Source organism: Cyprinodon tularosa, unplaced genomic scaffold (genome assembly GCF_016077235.1).
Source record: "Cyprinodon tularosa strain WSP-4 unplaced genomic scaffold, ASM1607723v1 ctg101, whole genome shotgun sequence".
Classification (NCBI taxonomy): Eukaryota; Metazoa; Chordata; class Actinopteri; order Cyprinodontiformes; family Cyprinodontidae; genus Cyprinodon; species Cyprinodon tularosa.
The window spans coordinates 1,074,636-1,097,291 of NW_024037794.1; the positions used below are offsets into that span (position 1 = coordinate 1,074,636).

The 22,656-nt window shown below is 37.5% G+C and overlaps 1 protein-coding gene across 1 annotated transcript in view; it reads left to right on the top strand.

Moving 5' to 3' along the window:
• The first annotated feature begins 3,486 nt into the window (after positions 1-3,486).
• LOC119778422 (disks large homolog 4) overlaps positions 3,487-22,656 on the top strand; it is a 114,829-nt gene continuing 95,659 nt past the window's right edge. Inside the window, exon 1 of the mRNA XM_038277657.1 lies at positions 3,487-4,073. Coding sequence (XP_038133585.1) covers positions 4,044-4,073 — 30 coding nt within the window. The 5' untranslated portion in view covers positions 3,487-4,043. The remainder of the gene's footprint in view (positions 4,074-22,656) is intronic.

Genomic DNA, 22,656 nt, shown 5'->3' on the forward strand with positions numbered 1-22,656 from the left:
AAGAACTGCAATGCTGTTGGTATGAAAGAATAAAATGACAACTAGGGGAGTATAATGTTTTCAAGTGTCTGCGATGCTTCATGATAAACCGCTTTGAAACAACAGCTATCTGTTACGATACATGTTAAAATACCAAGCATGGTTTGAGGTTTGAGGTGGTATTTGACACTTTATCTACATTTCTTTCATTACATTTTTGATCAATTGTTTATATCAAAGGTTTTGAACACTGGGGTCATGACCCCTAGTGGATCTGTGAAGACACTGCAATGGCTTTGGTTTATTTTAGTTCATTTTTAATAAAAAAATTTTAATACCAATTTTAAGTTCCCTGCACACACATTTAGAGGAATCTAACATGTCAGCTGATAGACTGAATTATAGATGAATGTATTTCAGTGAATAATGCATCTGTTTAGTGTGATCACCTGCTGAGCTCTGCTTGACTCATAGCCTAACCAGTGTTGCAAGATCGTGCTGGTTTCCAACCAACTGAACTTCTTTTTACCAGGCTGGGTTGGAAAGATTGTTTTGGATGGATTGGTAGAATTTAGGGTGTCTTTCATAGAATAAAAAAAAAACAACAACAAAAAAAAAAACAGGAATACTTTGTCAAATTAACTGTCATATTTTGGCAGGAAAGGAAACTTTTTTTCAATGTAAGGTGCTTTTGCACTCATTGATCATTGTAGGTCTTTGTGAGGTTATTTATTTTGATTATAGAAATGTTCTCAAACCTGACATCATCTGTAAGTGGTAGCCATTGATTAATAAAGTGTCACTGCTAAATTATATTTTGTCAGAGTTAAACCAAGCTACAATTAGCTTTGATTTGACGTTAAGACATAGCATCATGTCGAAGTTAAAAAATGTCCAAGACAATAGCGGCATTTCCATTATAAATGTGTGCAAAACTATGTTGTTATTGAACTTATTTCAAAACCAACATGGCAGAGGTTGATGTAAACATATAAGGTATATCTATATTTCAGCCATGCCTCAAGTGCTCATTGTGCTCATCGTCACAAACTAAATGTAAAAAATACTCAGCCTTCTTGTGGATGCAAATATGCTGCTCTAACATCCTCAAACTACTTTCTGTCTTCTTTTTGTCTTTTTCCAAGGCAGTAATGTCCAGTTTCAGATCATGTTACTAGTGTGATGCAAAAAAAGTTTTTCCATTTCAGTTTTCTGAAATATAAGAATTCATTGAAGGGTACTTTTTTTAACATAAATTTATTTTCGAATTCCAGTGTTTCCATTTAGCTAATTTATTTTCAGAATTAAAAGTGATGCAATTTGATGGTTGATGGAAATGCAGATAGTGATCAAAATTTCACTGTGAATACCCAAATTCAAAAATCCAAGCACACCTCATGATTTAAAAGAAAGTGCTGCTGCATTCTTTATTCTTCACATACACATATACATGTTCTCGAATTTTGGTTTCATGGTAAGGACCATTCGTAACAAAGTGCAACAGTGTAATGTTTCAGACTTTCTGTTTTGTTATCAGTGAGGTTTAGGACTAAGCTCTGAAATTGTCATGATCTTGGCACTGATGACTGGATTACTGGTTTGTTTTATTCACATTATGTGGGCGACAGTGGCGTTGGATGTAGGAGTTTGCCCTGAAATTGAAGGATTGATGGTTCAAGCCCCGGCTCCGACTTTCAGTGTCGTTGTGTCCTTGGGCAAGACACCTCACCTGCATTGTCTACTGATAGTGGTCAGAGGGCCCGGTGGTGCCAGTGTACGGCAGCTCCGCTTCTGTCAGTGAGCCCCAGGGCAGCTGTGGCTACAATGTAGCTTGCCACCATCAGTGTGTGAGTGTGTGTGTGAATGGGTGAATGAATGTAGTGTAAAGTGCTTTGGTCAAGTCTCCTGACTTGAATAGAGGCGCTATATAACTACATGCCATTTACCCTTACCATTTACCTGCCTTGCTCTGCCCAGTTTTCATTACTGAACAACATCACTCATCAGATACACCTGTTCCAGTTCCTATCTAAACTGCTTGGTCCCAGCCATCAGTGCCAGATCATTCGAGCCGTAGATGAGCGTTCTATAGCGTACACAGTGTTTTATTCTGATACCCTTTTCCTCAATAGTTTCTGCTCTCGGACTTCTGAGTTTGCCTGCCCCTGTTTTTATCTGTTTGCCTGACCTGTCTATGGACTTCCATTGGATTCTTCCTGCTAACAACCTTGGATGTGTCTCCTGACCACAGCTTGAATTTCCCTTCGGAACCTCTTCTGATCTCTAATCTTCTGGCCTGGACTTCTGCTAACTCATCTATACCGGCTTTGGATTCTCCTTCCGGATACGTCTGCTTGTCGTCTGCTCTGCAGCACCTTTGGCTTCTACTCCTGGAAAATAGTTCCCATTGTTGATATTATCTAAAATCCATGACATAAAACTATTGATAAAACTCACTACCAGAATTGTCACTGTTTTTTCACTTTAGTACAATTGTCAAAATATTGCATCGGAAACACCTATATTATAACCAATATGAGTTGTGAAGATTGATTGTGGAAAAAAATCCCTGCTGGGTATTTCTTTAAAGCGCATCTCAGATTGAAAGAAGTAACTTTGATTGTCCATCACTGTCACACACAGTGTTGCTGCAACTGTGACCATCTGCAGGATCTGTCCATCTATGGATGCCAGTGTGTTTGTGTTACACTGCTCATTTTCGATCAAAGCATCAACAATTCGCCCTGAGGGAACGAATGTGTGGTCATCATTTAAAATAGCTTTTTTGCTGCACCATTGCTCTGGAACTGTGGGTAACTGGAAAGTGGGGATGAAGACGGGTGATATCCAATTATAGATCTGATGATGTAAAGACATGAGAGCACATGTCCCCCCCTCATTTTTGCACTATTCGGAGTGGTACAGTCCGCAGTCTTAAAGGCAGAGCAGAGTGACTCAAAATGCTTTGACTTTTGCACAAATTTCTTGAAACTTTACAAAATAGTTTGAAAGATGGTAAAAATACACAAAAATTGAAAAGACTGGGCCTAGTTTCTGAAAGTCACGTTGTTTTGTACATTTCATTATAGATGATGCTAATGGTCCAGTGATTAACAGATTATGATGCTCTGTGATTTTTCTATTCAGTATTTTCAAATTGAATGGACAAATGCATGCAAACACCTACACAGAGGAGGAGTCACATGTGACTGTCTGAGGAAGGCATATTGCAGCATTGCTAAGGCAACAGCTGCAGAGTGCCCCAACAAGCAGATAAACCTCGGTGTGCTCTCCCTCTCATCATTGTTTTCATCTTGGTAATACAAACACAAGTTTCAGGGGGATTTGTTCCCCTTTTGCAGTGTTTCGTGTCTTTTTCTGTGATGCATATGTAATTCACACTCTCCTCCTCAACACATTTGCTTTCGGTCTAATTCCTTCTGTCTTCAAATGCACACACTCACATGCGCTCACCCACTCTCCTTCTCCTTCACCGTCCCCCTCCCTCGTTCTTTCCTCTCATCCTCTGCTGCTTTGCTGTTCTGTTGTCTGTTTCTCTGTTTCCCTTCCTTTCCACATTTTGACTCCCCGAACCCCTCTTTCCTTTTGGTTGTTGTTGCTGTCAACCCCACCACCTCTGCTTTCCATCTCCATCTTATCCTCTATTTTTGTCTTCCTTTTTCCACTACCTGCTCTTTTGGATATCGGATACACGCCTCACCTTCCCATTACTCTCTGTTCTTTCTCCCCTCTTGATAAATTCCAAAGACCCCCTCTTTTCTCTCCTTCTCTTCACTCGTTTCATTGCTCTCTCTCTCTTTCCGTTTCCCTCTGGCCCTCCCCCTCCTTTTTCATGTCCCCCCCCGCCCTCCATCCTCTCTTTCCCTCGCTGGATCAGTTAGTCAAAGAAGAGATTCACGGAAGGAGAGAAAAGGGGGGAAAGGCAGGACGAGAGTGAGAGCGTAGGAGTGGGGCAGGCTGGGGAGAGGGGCGTGGGGTCTCAGCCCTCTGTTGTGGGGGGTTGGGGGGGTTGAGATACACCCCAATATTTTGTTCTAAGTACCATGGACTGCCTCTGCATTGTGACTACAAAGGTAAGCCTATCTGTTGTCTCGTACACAAGCTCGTGCTCTGTGTGTGTGAGGGGAAGAAACTGTTGGGTGCCACAACTGGAAAGAAATTAATTAATCATGTTGGTACATCATCTGCATAGATGGATATTTCATCTTGGAATTTGTTACTTTAATGGAATTCGGAAATTTCAAGGAAATAATGGAAGCTGAGATAACTGAGAGGTGTGTGGACAGAATATCTTTGATATCTCCCATCTCTGCCTGACCCTCTCTCCCACTCTCTCTGCATCTCCTACTCGATGTCATGCTTTAGGAGTTAATACACCGGGGCTGGCTGACCTGCGTGGATTTTTTTAAAAGCAGAAAGTGCCAGCATTTTGCAGCAGTTCTTTCCTGGATTTTGAAATCTGCATGCCATCCTTATCTGCTTTCTGCTGCTTTCTATTTATCTTCAGTCCTACAGCTAACCCATGCTGCACTTCCCTACCAAACCAAAGGAGTGTTATGTCATACACATGTGCTCAGCATCAGCAGTGCTCCTGAGAAGCAGTCCTACACATTGATTGATATTAATGCAGCCTTAATGTAGTATGACATCGGACACTTTGAGAGGTCAGACGCTGTTAAAAGAGTGACAGACTCAACTAGGTCCACAGTTATATCCCCACAGATTCAACAGCAAGTGAACAATGCACTGTAGCAACTGCACCTGAGCGCCGTTTCCAGCAGGAAGTGATGACAAAAAGTCGGAAACACAAAAAGAAAAGCACAGAGGCTCCTACAGCTGTGTGAAGGCAGTGGTCATCACAGGGTGTTTTTTCGTGCATTTGTTCTTATTTGGTACTGGTGGCACAGACGTGAGTGCAGCTGGTGCTTTCGGATGTATTACATAAATTTGTGCTTAAGTGTGGCACACTCATTTGCTTATCAACCTCTCTGTTTCCGTGGCAACAGAGAATATTGGTCAGTTAAACATAGATAAAGAGGTGCACTCAGATGAGGTGGCAGACGTACTGTACAGTTTTACATAAGTGCACAAAGACCCTTTGCAAATTGATCCACAATCCTTGATGTTTTAGTAGATTTTCCCACAATATAAAGATCAGCTGATTTTATTGCAATTTTATGTGATAGAACAACACAAGGTAGAGCAGAAATATAGAGTGGAGGGAAAATCATCAATTTATGATTTTTAAAACTAAGATCTGAAAAAGCTTCACCTAATTAGTAAGTACAGCATTATATGGATGTTTTTAGCCATTTTGGCCTACATTAAAAAAAAAAAAAAAAAAAAAAAAAAAAAAAAATATATATATATATATATATATATATATATATATATATATATATATATATATATATATATATATATATATATATATATATATATATATATATATATATATATATATATATATATATATGTATATATATTGCATTATGTCTCTAAAAAGAACAGCCCAAAGTGAAACGGGCTGTGGGGATAATTTTCATCATAATGTATAAGAAAGTTGCTCATCTTCACTGGAGAGATGGGGCTAAATGGAGACCATTCCTGGAAGAAAACCTCTTAGAGGCAAAAGACTTAAAAGTGAGGAGGTTTATGTTCTAAATGGACAAAAACCCCAAACAGGCAATCATTGTTATAGTAAAAATGGTTGATGTTAATGGATATTAGATTTGCCCGGTCAGAGACTGGTCTAGACCTGAAATTAAAATATGTAACAAAACTTTAAAACTGATTACAAGCACTGTCTGTGAAATCAAACTAAGCATGACAAAAAAGAAAAAAACTAAATAATAATTTCAGTAATTTACTAAACAGGTAGAACATTTCCAATTGACTGTGTTCTACACCAAAGCTGGTAAAATTCACCTTAGCTTACAGGTAAAGGTGATTCCACAACATGCTGACAGAAGTGGTATGTGAGACCCCAGGTGTAAATCGGAGGTTAAAGAATTTGATATTATTCATTGATATCAGAGTAAATGGTGCTTAAAAAAAAAACACAACACAGACTTTTCAGATCATTACTTTAATAGTTTCTTTTCACTTTAAAACTATGTACAACTTCTTTACACATATATTGAAATAAACATTACTGTTAACATAATGGATTATAGAAAAAGTCACTATACTACATAGAACTGTTACCTGCTGAGCTAGCTTCCATCCCGAGAACTATCCATGCTGTTGATCCTGCTATGTTAACCCTACATTGTTATACAACACTCCAGTAAGTCTTTAAAAAAATTATAGTAGGTTTTAAGCCTCGGGGCTTAATGCACATTTTCCCGTGTGTGTTAATCATTTATTTAACTTCTCTAAGGCAGACTGGGGAAAGAAAAGACAGTAAGTTAAAGACCACAGTTGGTGGCAGTGGATTTTTCACCAAAGCCGCTCCAGAATCCTGCATCGCGTTAAAAGTGAGAAAAGACTTACTGTAAAGCTGGCAAAGAACAGCAGGCTTTTGCCAAGAACTTGGGAGACAGATGGTCAGTTTATAATAGAGCAAGTTAGCACATAGAAAATACATAAAGGAATGCTTTAACCTATCTTTATAGCAGTCCTTTGTTTTAATTTTCATCCAGTAGTGCATAAAAACTTTCAATACCTGTGTGGGATTAACTTCATGAAATGGAGTTCATATCAGCCGCCATAGAAGGTCTAGTATATATAGGTTCACAAATGCTCAAGTCAAACAAATTCCACTGTTGTAATTATTTAGTATATTACTTTACATGTGAGCCATTCAAATGTTATAGATTGCGGCTGCATTGCAGGTAGGGAATGTAGTTTGCCATCGTGTAGCAGCTGATGGGTGAGCAGCTCCCCGAGTGAGCTGTTCCCTGACACCCACATACTGTATAACAGGTTATGTGAACAATGTTGCTTCCCCCTGTGGAGGTCTGTACACAAAGTTTCTCCATGTGTGTGGGTGAAGGCACAATGAGCCAGTGAGTGACAAATGAATTAAAGTACTATTGTGCCAAGCAGTGATTTTTGTAATAAAAGTAAAAAAAAAAAGGTATATAGAAAGAATGGCCTTCTATGGCCGTCTTCCAGTCTTTAAAGGATAGTTTCTCTTTTAATTTTCAGTTAAGCATCATAAAGTGACCTTGGGTAAGCTGAAAAGTGGTAGCTTTTCACATCTAATGGTTGGACTGCAGCAGTGGGTCCCTTCCTTGTATATGTTTAACTTTAAAATGCAAGCTAAAAAGCCTGCAAGTCCTAAAAGGCTTTAAAAATAGGACATTTGACGTTTATCTAGCAATGGTGGTATTTGATATGACTGATATTGCTCAGCCCCTAGTCATGGTGCTACAAAATAAATAAAACTTCCTTCAAATGTGACCTTTTTTTAATCACTTAAGTGAATGCAAATCAAAATGAAAACAGAGTTATACACAAGACAAAAAAATATGGAAAGTACCTAAAGTTTAGTATGTTTCCTTTTATTGGTTTAGGAATAGATAGTTTCCAAGAAATTAACAGAGGAGATCCACATCATTTAACTGAAATTTTGGTGGGCAAGCACAGTGCTAGGCAAGGCCAGGCAACCAATATCATCATGGCTACCAGACAAAGAAAAATAAAATATGTCAGTAGACTTCACCAACAAGATAATATGAGGTGCCCCCAGGGACATAAATCAGAATTAACTTGCATATACACATATTAAATTACACTCTTCCATATAATATACTGAAAACCTCACACAAACACTAGTAAAAAGCTCTCACATAAACTAGTGAAAACATTGACCTCTTATATAATCTACTCAAAAGCTCTCATACAAAGTAGTGAGAACTGTTCATATAAACTGGTGAAAAGCTTTACCTTTCATACACACTACTAGAAAGCTTTCATATACACTATTAAAAAGCTCTCATATACACTACTACAACGCTCTCATATACACTATTAGAACGCTCTCATATACACTATTAGAACGCTCTCATATACACTATTAGAACGCTCTCATACACGCTACTAGAAAGCTCTCATATACACTACTAGAACGCTCTCATACACGCTACTAGAAAGCTCTCATATACACTACTAGAACGCTCTCATAAACACTACTAGAACGCTCTCATAAACACTATTAGAACGCTCTCATAAACACTATTAGAACGCTCTCATAAACACTATTAGAACGCTCTCATACACGCTACTAGAAAGCTCTCATATACACTACTAGAACGCTCTCATAAACACTACTAGAACGCTCTCATAAACACTATTAGAACGCTCTCATAAACACTATTAGAACGCTCTCATAAACACTATTAGAACGCTCTCATAAACACCATTAGAACGCTCTCATACACGCTACTAGAACGCTCTCATAAACACTATTAGAACGCTCTCATAAACACTATTAGAACGCTCTCATAAACACTATTAGAACGCTCTCATAAACACTATTAGAACGCTCTCATACACGCTACTAGAAAGCTCTCATACACACTACTGAAAAGCTATTAGCGGATTTCAGTTGAAACGGAAGGCGTTTCAGTGAAACAGGAAGGACCGTCATTACACCGGAAGTTGTTTTAAACGGAGGTCATTCTGGCTAGCTCCGTACATTTTGTGCTATCTCCGGCCGAAATTGTATCAAATAAAATTATTGATTCATGCTCAGCTATCCGCTAAACAACTCACAGAAGCATGGGCATTACTCGACTTTATTTTTTATGTTTTTGCTTCAACAGAGATCCTTTTCCGGTGTTGTGCGAAATTCTGTTCCCATGTGAAAATCTGTTCCACCTGTGTCGGGAGCGCGCCGCGCGTTGCAGCCACATAAGCGGATCTGATCATTTCCCAGGCCTTTCGGATCATTTCTTGGTTAAATAAAAAGTCGTAAAATTATACAAGGTTGAGACATTTAGTTTAATCAGCCGCTGTTGTTTACAAAATTGTAAAATAAAAAAAATAAATGCGGTTTTCTTATGCTGTTTTGTGTTGTTATTTTAAACGCCAAGAGAATCCATCTCTTTCCAAGTTTTTTCACTTCAGCCTGACAGAAATAAAAGTCAAGTCACCAAATACCAAATTTGTATTTATAATTTTTTATTACTGATATAAGATGATGGGAAGTGCCTGATAGCAGTTCCATAATATGGAAACAAATTAATTTAGCTGCAAATCTTAAACTGTGTTTATTCCTCTCTTCATCAACAACAAACCATCTGGATTCGGTGATATTTGAGCAATGTTTGCCTAAATTAAAGGAGGGGGACCATATATGTTAGCTTTCTAATAGTGTGTATGAAAGCTTTCCAGTAGTGTGTTTGAGAGCTTTCTAGTAGTGTATATGAGAGCGTTCTAATAGTGTATATGAGAGCGTTCTAATAGTGTATATGAGAGCGTTCTAATAGTGTATATGAGAGCGTTCTAATAGTGTTTATGAGAGCGTTCTAATAGTGTATATGAGAGCGTTCTAATAGTGTTTATGAGAGCGTTCTAATAGTGTATATGAGAGCATTCTAATAGTGTATATGAGAGCGTTCTAATAGTGTATATGAGAGCGTTCTAATAGTGTATATGAGAGCGTTCTAATAGTGTATATGAGAGCGTTCTAATAGTGTTTATGAGAGCGTTCTAATAGTGTTTATGAGAGCGTTCTAATAGTGTATATGAGAGCGTTCTAATAGTGTTTATGAGAGCGTTCTAATAGTGTTTATGAGAGCTTTCTAATAGTGTATATGAGAGCGTTGTAGTAGTGTATATGAGAGCTTTTTAATAGTGTATATGAAAGCTTTCTAGTAGTGTGTATGAAAGGTAAAGCTTTTCACCAGTTTATATGAACAGTTCTCACTACTTTGTATGAGAGCTTTTGAGTAGATTATATAAGAGGTCAATGTTTTCACTAGTTTATGTGAGAGCTTTTTACTAGTGTTTGTGTGAGGTTTTCAGTATATTATATGGAAGAGTGTAATTTAATATGTGTATATGCAAGTTAATTCTGATTTATGTCCCTGGGGGCACCTCATAAGATAATGACACATCCACAAAATATGAGTTAGAGATGAAAATGTCAGACAAAGGCCTCTAACTTTAAAGAAATTGAAGTCTTAAGTCATTTTCTTCTTAAGATAAGTGCATTTGTTCCTGAATTGAGAAGGTAAGTGAGTCACTTTTCCAATGGAACAAGACAATTTACATCTAAAATAAGAAAAAAACCTATTGCATTGCCGTATTTTGAGTAAAAACAATAATTCTATTGGCAAATCATATTATTTACCTATTAATTAGGGGTAAATACACCTATTTATGACATTTTTGGTTAATTCTAGATCGTTTTTGTAGTTTGTTATCTGACTAAGACTAACACTAGAAATTAGCATAGCATAGTTAACGTAAGCCCTGCAAAGACTTACTAAATCATGACTAGAATAGGTTCCAACAAATTATATGATTAAAACAACTAAACTTAAAAAAAAAAGAGAAACTAAACATTTTTTTTTAAAACTGATGGCAGCATATTCATGCCATATTTGTGATGGCTGATCTTTGCATTCATTGTTGCTAAGCCTTTGTGGTCCTTAATATTTTTGGAGTTTTGGGATGTTGGAAAAATTTAATCTGCCATATTGTCCACATGGTTGAAACACCCTTTCACCCAAAATGCTCCAAACATTGCAAGCTTCATTCAAATAAAATAAACACTCCCCTTTTGTCATAGTTAATCAGTTGTTTCTGAGGCGAATTTGCCTACCAACATGGCAGTTATGTGACATCACATGAGAACAATTTATTCATAGCAAATTTATTTTATGTTATTTTCAACACATGAGTCAGCGTTTTTGATGGATTTGAATGTTATCCATTGTATCTCTAATATACCTAGAACTCCCCTCTGTCATGCTTTTGGCTGCAGAGGGCAGTCAGATTCATTGGGAGCATAAAATGATGACACAGCGGGGAAAACAGGAGAAACACTAAAAGCAAACACTGCTTTTGATGAAAAACTTTACAGAAGAGTATTAGCTCAGACCGGCCAATATTCAAAATCTACAAAATATTGGTGTTTAAATGACACATCCTCGCAAGATGAAGAAAGAAAAAAAGAAAAAAATGCCAACGTTTTTCAAAGGCTCTTTCCTGGATGAGAAATCCTCATATTTTAGAGCTAACCCATGCCGCTTTTTTCTACTATACACAATAAGTGTTGTGTTAGAGAGAGTTTCTTTTGGTTGAACTTAATCTCCTATCAGCTAATTACACGGAAAATGTTTAAACAATCATTTCCACTAAACTGCAGGTTTAAAGAGATGTATTGTAGACTGCAGATATAAAAATATGAAAGAAACCTAAAATATTAAGGTATTTACTTAACTACTTTACTCCCCAGAATAGTTAAAAATTAAAAGCTCTTGATTTACTTGCCTGAAGATATTTTTAATTAAATTAGTTCTGTATGATTGTATAAAGTACTGCCTAAAGGTAACAGCATTCTAGCTTACACTAAACTGAGATAAAAACTGATGTAAAACGTATTATATATATATATATATATATATATATATATATATATATATATATATATATATATATATATATATATATATATATATATATATATATATATATATATATTTACGTTTTGTCTGTGTATTGACTGGGTCTCAAAGGATCATTAGTCAGGATTAAAATACTTTGATTATGTAAAAATATCTTTTTATTTCACTCAGTTATTATAAAAGCTACAATTAATTAGATATATGTATTTAATCCTCTTTCACCACTGAAAGGCAAGTAGAGACGTGAGGTATAGTAGATATACAATAGATAGAACTTTTTTACCTGTTTATGTAATTTTTTTGCTCCTTCCTACACTTGCAAATCGTTGAAACTCCCCTCTGAATAAACTGCATCATATTACACCAGTGAATCACAGAGGAGTCATATTACATAACAGAACAGGAATATTAGGCCATATCAGCTTTGAGGAGACGTCACGGATTTATATTTGGTTGTGAGGTTAACGGTATCTTTAACTTTCTTTCTTTGTTTGGCAGTGAGTCAGAGATGGACGGTTTTATGGTACTGAGGACATAACAAATACAGCACACAAAATCGGATCTTATCCCTGTTTCTGGAAAAAAGCAAAACTGCCAGGAAAGAAACCGAGTTTGTAAGAGAACAGGGTTATGGAGTTTGTTTTAACATCTTTAAATGTTCAGCCCTGCTTTGCTTATTTCCCTTATATTATCACTGCCTTCCTCGTTGTCACCTTCATTCCAGTGTTCGGCTCTCACATTTCCAATTCCTGTAGAAAAAGATTTTGTCCTCTCTGCCTCCTTCACCTCCTTAATCCCTCCCTCTGTCGTCTCTTCCAGACTCTTCCTTTTTTATCTAATTTTACCTCTTTTTCCCTCCTCACTCTCTTCTTCCCTTCTTTCCACTCAATAGCTTACCTTCTGCCCTCCTCTTCAGCACTTTTCAGGCTACTGCAGTTAGTGCTTCTTCTTATGAATTATACATTTGTCAAGATGTAGGCAAAGTCAGCAGCCTTGTGTGCATCTTACTGGCTTCATGTATGGCTACATTCTTCTGCATTGGGTAGATTTTGGTCCATTGCCTGTGTCTTTATCTTCTACTACCAGTCAACTAATATGAATATTTATTTCTTCTGAATGAACAATTGTGTGCATGTGAAGATGTGGAAGCTTATAGCTGCTGCATTTTAGAGATTCCAACATGGAAAGAAGCTAAAACCCTACAATCAGCCTTCAACGGAGTGTGCAACTGTACATGTACAATGTGTGGTGGTTTAGGATTAGTAATCCAGTGGTGAACTCAAATGATCCCCATTCAAGGGCACAAGCATCCATCAGGCCCTTTCATGAACACACAGAGACAATGATCCTGCCGAGGTACTCGGGGCAGAGTGAGAGGTGGAAGGAATACACCCAAAGTAAGCTTATTGGCATTAGAGCTTTTTTTGGACAGCAGAAAACTGTTATGAGGGCATATACTCTATGCATACAGACGAATGAACGCCTACTGACCCTTTACATTTAGCCCACATGCGACCTCAAACCCCAATAACCCTAAAAAAAAAAATCTAAAAATCAGTAAAGAAAGGGAAAAAAATATGCTGTTCAATGTAAAATCTGAAAAGTGTGAGTTTTCTATGTATCAACACTGAATTCCCCCCATTTTCTTGTCGCTTTCTGGTTGGGTATTAAATGAAACTCGCTTAGAGTGGATACGGGGCATTATGGGGGCTGATCTCACGTATTCATAAGTTGCGTTTGTTAATTAGAAAGTTTAGTGTGAAAAAAATGTAATTTGAATTGTAAAAAAATCCTCACTGGAGTAATTATTTTTTAAACACACAAATATTTATCTGCACAAAGAGAAAATTCTTAAATATTTATTTTTACAATTTTGAAAAACAATACAAAATCTAATTTACATGCACACACATAAATCCATGGAATTTGTGCCAGGATCATTCTGAATTGTGACTTTTTTTTTTTTACTCAACAAATTTAGCCAGGTAACAAATTAACAGGTAAGTGACCACGATCATCTGACTGAAGATGATGTTCTCAGTCAGTCACTTACCTGGTTTAGCAGTTCAGTCCATACCCCTTGAGAGGGGTGCAATCCAGCTGATGGGCTGACAGCTGACGTGGCTCGCGTCACCCAGAGTGTCCCAGTGCTGCAGCTCCAGAGAAGTTGCAGGAAGCTGATCCTGATCAGGGATACAGATCAGGCAGGAAAGGACGGAACAGGTTGCAGAACAGGCAGGAACAGAACAGGTAGGAGGATCCAGGCTTCCAGGCAATAACAGAGCTCCGGGACTGGAGGGTTCAGAATCTGACAGAGCTCTGAAGCATGACCAGACGGTCACGCACAGGAGCAGACAGGATCAGGTGCAGATGAGCAGGCTCAGTGGAAGAGGGTAGTCGAGACAGGACGTGGAACCAGAACTTGATGCAGGACTTTAAACTGGTCTCCTCCCTGGAGCCAGGCTTACTGAGATAAAAACTGAACCTCCCCACATATAGAGCCAAAAACCCAGAGGACTCCGCAGAGGAGGAACAGTGGACGATCAGGAGACAAGACAAACACAAAAACCCTCTTTCCACTGGCTGCCAGGATCCAGAACATGAACCAAGGCAAAAACTGAACAGCCGGACTAACAGAAAGACAAGTAATGATCTGGCACTGAATGCCGAGGCTGAACTGAATATAACTAAGAGGAAACAGTCTAGAGGCATAAATTATAATTGAGGCAGGGAGGGAAAACAACAGGTGAAAGGTATTACCAGAGATGGGAAGTAACAAAGTAATAATACTTCGTTACTGTACTCAAGTAGATTTTTCTGATATTTTTACTTTACTTTACTACTTATTTTTATGGCGACTTTTTACTTCTACAACTTACATTTTTACACAAATATCTGTACTTTCTACTCCTTACATTTTTAAAAATTGGCTCGTTATTTTAGTTTTGAATCATTTCAATGGAGTTACCGTTATTATTTTTCACGTCATCAATACCAAATTCAATCTAATTGGATGGGAATCTACGTTGCATTTGACGAACCACTACAAGATGAATCTACAGATTCGGCGGTATTCATTCGCGGCAAATCATTGCAGCTTGGTGGCGGTGGCGTTAGCATAGTAGTATGGACGACGAGATGATTGAAAATGAACTCAACGGAGATCTAGTCCTATTGGCAGATATCCATTTAAAATGTAGGCAACGGCATGAAAAAAGTGGTTTCTACTTTTACTTTTATACTTTAGTAAATTTACAAGCCTGTACTTTGTTACTTTTACTTAAGTAAAGAAATTTAATCAGTACTTCCACTTTTACCAGAGTATTTTTTAACACAAGTATCTGTACTTTTACTCAAGTACGGAAAGTAAGTACTTTTGCCATCTCTGGGTATTACTAATTAAGGGAGAGCAAACAGGCCAGATCATGACAAAAGCCACAAAGAATTTTGCATTTTTAAGCAGAGTACAGTAGCAAAACATCGATAAAAACAGCCACCTTACAAAAAAAAAACAACGGGATCAATGACATAACAGAAGACAAAGAACAAGGAATCAGAAAACACTTGATCCCACATCATTCAAGTCTTAATGGATTCACTATGAAGATAAAAACTTGACAACAGATCCTAACCAAGCTGCTAATATGAAACAGAAAATATTTTAGATTTGAAGCAGCTATGATAGATCTATTTTACTAGTTTTCATGCATAATCATAGAAAAGAGGCAGCACAAATCCATTCAAAGATTCGAAAAAAGGCTTTGGTGGCAGGATTAGCTAACGCAATGTAAAGTACAGTCTCTAGCTTTAAACCAAAATGCTTTATAGTGGGGGTAATGTGCATTTTTTGCATGCAGGACATTGAAGTTCAGTTTTTGTGTCGTTTGACCAGAGCAACTCTGTGCCGGATTCATTTATTTTTTGTTGTTGGACCTGCAAGTAAACCAAAAGGCAATGAGGTGTAATGATGAGTTTTTAATTATGAATATTAAGACTTACAATGTGGGCAACAAGGGACAGGGACATGAAGCTGAAGAATCAAGCAGGAGAGGAGTTACAAACAAGGAGCCTTAATGCTGAAGCAATGGAAGAGAATAATGATGAATCCAGCGAGCCTAATAACAGGGAATGTGGAACAACAGTGAAACTGAAAGAGTAGACTAACCAACACAGATAATACACAAAGAGCTGATAAGACACAAAATGATCTACATACCAAAAAAGGGACACAACTACTAATATGCAAGATTTCCAAAATTCTAATAGCAGAACTGATCACATGGAAGAAAACCAAAACACCAAGATCACTGATGATTATTTTTTTTAAATCTTAATATAAAAATATATATCAAAGGGTGTGTGGTTCAATGATGGTTTATTGCATAAAATCCCAATCAAGAGCCTGAAGATTCATGTAATGTGATGAACTAGGAAAAAGCTCAAAGGGTATAATTACTTTTCTATGGCATTCTGAATTTCTCTCTTGCTTTTTCTGTCACCAGATTACCTTTAAAATTACCACTATTTTTTGAAGAAACATTGGAAATTACTGATGTTGCAAATGACTTCTTTAACTGCTTTTTGCAGCACTCGCCCACACGTTCCACATCTTTCTCAAAAAGAAAGGCACACCTACATGATCAGACAGAATCCACACAAACGCCACCCTGCTCCTACACAAGTGGCTTTTGTGCTGTTGTGCATTATAACTGCAACCTTGTTTGAACATTATTGTGTCGCTGCTGCGACACCAAAGGTGTAAAATTCAAGGAACATCATTGTTAAGAATGCTGTAGAAGCAATAAACACCAGATAAGTTTATCACGTTGGTGGTGACTGAGTCAGAAAGGCGTCTTTTCCCACACAAATGTTCCTATTCAAGTTTCACTTACTAAGATTTGCAGAAGAAAGAATGCAAAGGGCTTCCTGTATGCTTGATTTATAAGTTTTATGTTTCAGCTTATATTACAGCTTATATTACCAGTCATCATAGCAGGAATATGAACCAATGAGGGGGCTTGTTTGGGGATTTTATTTGACGAAATGTGCACAACCCAATCAGTGTTTCATTTTCCTTTAATGGTATATTTTGCTTCTAAATGCTAAATTTATGTTGAATACTCGGAAAATCTTTGAGCTTTAAGAGTTCCTAACCATGTCAAAGTTAAAAGCTGAAAAGAAATAAAATAACAACTTCTCCTCAAGAGTTTTCAAATGTGTGCCAATCACCTCGAACATTGCAGCAGTGTTGCCATCTTGCAGTTTCTTGGTGAGCGGGACTTTCATGTAGAGCAATAAGATTTTATGTTCCTCTCCCATTTCTTCACACAAAGACGTAAATAAGCGACATATCAAAGGTCACGACTTCACAAAGTTCACAATGCGCACATCATCAAGTTGGCAGTATTAATCTTTCTGCCACAGTGTGGGACTTTTTTATTTACCTGCAAATTCAGCAACAAGGTGGCTAGCTTTGAATGCTCTCTTGTTTACCTTTGTAGTTTTTCCCAAAAAAGTTTCTCATTGTTTGTATGTATACAAAATAGTCCATCTGCTTGGTATGAACAGTGTTTCGTTTGGAGATGGTGTTTAAGCTTGCTTGGAACCATGGCGCTATTGGTTAGCTTCACACCACACACCAAGCACAGCGGCGTCAGTGCTGTTGCATCCTCGGTGAGTGTAAACCCAAATGAAAGATAACTTTTGCTATATTGCCTTGCGCTCATCTTCTTGTCTTTTTTCTTTTGTCAACCACTCAAACTAGGACTTTGATCTGGGGCAGAATTTTGTCCGGGGCCCTGTTCGGCATTCGCATTTTCCCTTCTCAAAAACTTCTTCATCACCGTCACTTGTTCATCTTGCTGAGAACCAAACTGTCACTGCCTCTCTGTTGTCTTTACAGGCATGTATAATTACAACACAGACACCCGACAATATTTAATAAGGTGATATTAGATAATTTCCCATGGCACACCTGACGATCTCTCTTGGCACACTACTGTGCCGTGGCACACTGGTTGAAAATCAATGGGATGAACTATATGGAGGCCAGGTACACACTGGTCAGGACACAAGTGAGTCACAGAGACTTTTCAATCCTTTGCATATAAATCTAAGCATTACAATAAATACAAGCCAAATAACATTTTTAATTTGCCACACTGGTTTGGTCAGAATAGATCAAAATTCTACTTTTTGTCTTATAAGATATATAGATCTAGATTAGAAGGAATAATGGAAGAAGACCAGTTACAGGCTGTAAAAGACTTAAGACCGTTTAGTAAAATCAAACAAAGCAACATGGCAGGAGGCTTTTTATTCTGAATTTATTGGTGATGTTCTTTAATATCCCTAAACTGTTGTTTATACTTCCAAATTCTAATTGGGATTGATTCTGATTTGAACAAATCATAAAATTATACAGCATCTGCCAACAGATGAGTCTGTGCCAGTGCATAAAAACATGATTATGGATGGATGGATGGATGGATGGATGGATGGATGGATGGATGGATGGATGGATGGATGGAGTAGCATTTATGATTTACTAAACCTGAGTTCTAGACATTATCAACTTAACTTGACAGTTTAAGGCTACAGAGTATTATAAAGTATATGGCAGGTTAGTCAAAGTCCAGACCTAAATCCAAATGAATATTTGTGGTAGGCCTGAAAAGTTTTCCTTTCCCTCCCTGTGAAAAGCACAAAAAAGTTCAATGAAGGTGACTGCTTTTACAATCCACCGAATGTGTTTTGAAATGAACAGTGAACAGAAATTGTGTATCATTACTGTCAACTGTGAAACAGCAGTGGAGCACAATGTTCCTCCTTCTAGACCGTATGTTAAAAAAAGAGTCAACAGAGGGTCTTCTCAAATGTTTTGGCTGTCAGCAGAGCTGCGCTGTCTGAAACTATCCATATGACAGGTGACACATTAGATCCATCACCTACAGTTTACTCTGGTGACTTTGTCGCCCCACATAGAGTGATGCGGGTAATGGCGTACATATGTGCCTGCATGACAAGAAACACAACAAACTGTTGCTTTTGTTGTATCAACAAAAAATGATCACAAACTGGAGTTTTTGGAAGATTTTTGTAACATTTTTATATTGGCTCTTTGACCTAGTGCTCTTCCTCTCCCCTAAAAACAGTGCAGGTCTCCGGATTATGTGCTATTTGGCATGTTGTATCAGTTGTAAGGACCTTCAAGGATGACTAAAGTAAAAAAGGGCCAAAAAAGTAGAGAGACAATTTTGCTTTATGCTTGATGTGAAAAGCACTAGTATTACCTTTGCAAACAGGATCAGATTTTCATAAAATAAAGCAGGGCTCATTTTTTTTATCAATGCAGCACACAATGACACCTTGTGGCCCTCTGTTAAACTACAGCTCAGGAGCTCATGACAACCTTGCTCAGAGATGTTGTCACGTTTCAGTTGCTAGTGTCATTGACGCAAATGATTCACTACCTGAGTGCAGGTTTACGCTGCTTTAGGACTTACCTGGTTTACGTTCACCAGAGACATAGTCTGCATTCTCATAGTTAACAGGATACATGTGACTGAAATATTGCACCAATTCTTTATTCACAGGAGCCAAAAGACTGCCAGACAACACTATGATTCGCTTTAAAATCCTTTGCTTTTCATTCAGTAGCCATCTGTGGCTTGAAATCTAAAAATACTAAAAATTGTGATGAGCGACGCAACGTCAGCTGACGTCAGCATAAAGAAAAATCCAAACTTGCTCACACTTAACACAGTAAAACACTAGCACTGGTGTTTAGTGTGACTTGTTTGTCTCTGGCTTTGTATCTTCATGTTCCTCTTATAGGTGATGTCAGTTGCCAAGCAACCAAGCAATCAGGGCCCGATTGTTGCCATGACAACATGGCAGGGGTATCATCATGGAGAGAATGGAGATGAAAAGAGGAAGGGAGGATTCAAAGATGAGAGAAATAAAGGGAGAGATGGGGAGATACAGAGAGAGTCCTGCCATTGAGAGGTTTTGATAATGTGAGGCCCACAGCATGCTGGCAGAAGGGTGACCTCTGTGGAGCCGGCAGAGAAGGATGCTCATGAATACAGAGAACGGAAAATAAGCGTTGGGGCTTGAATAGGTGGGTTACACAGCGTTTGACACCGTTCTGATGGGCTCCGTCCCAGATGGAAATGTCACGATGTGCTCTAGTAGTCTCCAGGTACTGTCAGAGGAGATGATGCCGAAGCCACAGCTTGCTGTGTCGCGGAGGTCCAGAGGGCTTTGGGGCTAACATCTGCAGGTGTCATCATCCATCCATCATGCGACAGCGGCCCACTGTAAAACAGTCTGATGGGGTCATGCTGCATTTAGTCTGTTTATTCCCTCACCAAACTGAACTCCCCAGTAAGACATTTGAAAATGCCAAACAGCTGCAGACAAATTTAAACATTATGACATTAATCAACAGGCAGCAATGATAACTGGCATTTCAAAATTTCTTTTGGGCTTTTCTTTTTCAGCAGCACAGGCTTAATGAAAATGTTTCATTAAAGCTCTTCTTGGTGAACGAACTGACACTTAGATATTGGGGTAAATACAACAAGAATATTGAAGAAATTAAATCCATTATAAAACAAATTTACTCCTAATTAAGATATTTTAAAGATTTTTTTAAAGCCAATAAATTATAAAAACTTGTTATAAAATCTACCAGAACATATATATTACACCGTACCTTTATCAAAGTGTCTTTCTAGTCTTTATTTTTCTTTCAGTTTTTTTTTTTTTTTTTTTTTTTTTTGGGGGGGGGGGGGGGGTTTGTTCAATAATTCATTGTGCTACAACCACCAGCTCAGAATAATTTATTGGAATAGAAAATGATGGAAACAGCCCTAAAAAAAACCCGACATAACTTTTTCATCAAAGTATTAGGCTAATTTGAGATATATTCACAAATTTTCTGCACTCTTCTTCAAAAGACTTCTCCAAAACTTGCCTATGTAACTTGATGGTTGGATATGTTACTGAATGAGCCATGTGACCCACACGGTCCGCCCTTAAACATAGAAGTTTTTGTTAGTACCTGATTAGACATGTTTTTGGTTCTCAGATGTAGAATTTAGTCTAGAGTGGTGAATGTTTTCTTGTCTTTTCGACTAACTCCATTACTTCTCAATTTGGAAAATTGTGGCTCCTACCGCCTGTTCTTAGCTCCTATTCCTTAACTTTACACATGGTTGACAGTAGGAAACTATCTGGGGTAGGAAAGGCACTCCAGACTGCTGTGCTGAACCCAAATAGCCGCTTAGCCGCTCTACGTAGATGCCGTTGTGAGACGGTAAGCTAAATGGATGATGCTTGTCAAATCCTGTCACTTTTAAAAGGAGAACTACAAAAAACTCAAGTTACTTAAAATCAGCTCACAGCTGATTGCCTTTTATTATAAAACCCCAAGTATATAAAGATACAAACATTGCTATATGTAATGCATAGTAGATGTGAAGAAATATGTGTCTTTGTTCAACTCTGTGTTTGCCAGTCTGTACGTGACATCACACAAAGAATTGTGTACTTCCTTTTAGCTCCTTAGTGCCAGATGGGAACGTTGTGAGGTCACTGTACTAAAAGAGCTATGGCAGGAAACATACAGACTCCATTTGCTACCTCCTTTCTTACTGCCAGCACTATTCATACAGCACTTATGATGGAGCCCCTTGAAGAACTTAAGCATTGGCTGAATTGTACTGATTTTTTCGAATAAGTTGGACCCATTGAGGGAGACTAGCACTCCAGGTGTCTAAAGCTACATAGCATTGCTTTAAGTATAACCTGCTACCACTATTATTTAGAGTTGGTTGCTGTGTTTAAAGTTATCTTTACCTTTAGATAGCATTTTGATGGGAACACCTTTTTTCTCATTTGATGTGTCCCCTACATGGTTTGAGACAAATTACAGATTTTCTTATGGTTTTCTTTCTTTTTACTCAAATTTTAGAGGATATGCTGAACATGGTTCAGTGAAATGTTCCATAATAATGAAATACATTAAACTTTCGGTTGTAATGTGAGTATATAAAAATGACATCCGTGAATATTAATGCAAACTATAAAAAAAAAAGTGTGAATGGGTCTTATTGAGGATTTTTTTAAAAACACATGACTCAAATTTTCATTTTTTTTGGTTTGCAAACATTGACAAAACAATTCTGTATGTAGGAAAAGGTTATGAATCAGTAAAAACATTAACCATAATTTTAAAATGTGCGGTCTAAGATCAATAAAAACAAAAAAGGAAAGAAAGTTAACAAGAAAAATATAACACAAAATTAAGAACTGAACTATTTAGTAGTCAGTCTTAAAGGGTTTGATTTTTGCATGTATAAAATAAATGTAAATAAATAAAACTGTGTCTGAAATTAGCTGAAAAGCATCAACAAACCTTATTGGGTGTTTGCTTTCATGAATTTGTACAACACATGCTGATGACCTAAACATACAGATTTATAGGACGAGATGTAAATGTTTTCTTTGCCTCCAACAAAGCTATTTATCAAAACCAAAACTTATTTTGCATCAATATTTATCACATTTTAAAATCAGGTGCAAACTCAAATCCATAAATGTCTGGAGTCATGAATGATGGAGAAGAGACTCTATGGGCATGGAATGTACTGGTGGTGAAATATAATCTGTGTGGCACATATTAATGTAAAGGGAAGCAAACAGTCTGTATGTGGTCAAACTGGAACTAAGAGATTATAACTGAACTTAAATACTTGACAAGTTTATGAGATTAAACTGAACATTAAGAGAGGACAGAGAACAACTGACAGAGCCTGTAAAGGAACATTACAGGAGGGGTGGACAGCATAGTGTCCCTAACTCCCTCCATCTTCCTTTTATTCCTTACGTTGCACACTTGTTACATGGAAGTTGGTTTGCAATATTTTAGGTCAAGCTAGTGTTGTATAGAGTATGAGGAGGTTAGTTTTAGTGCTTAACCTTGACCATAGAGGTAGTTGTTCCCAACTGAAGAATAAAATCAAACTGCGCCAATCCTTATTCCAGTGAAATATTCACATCTGAAAAA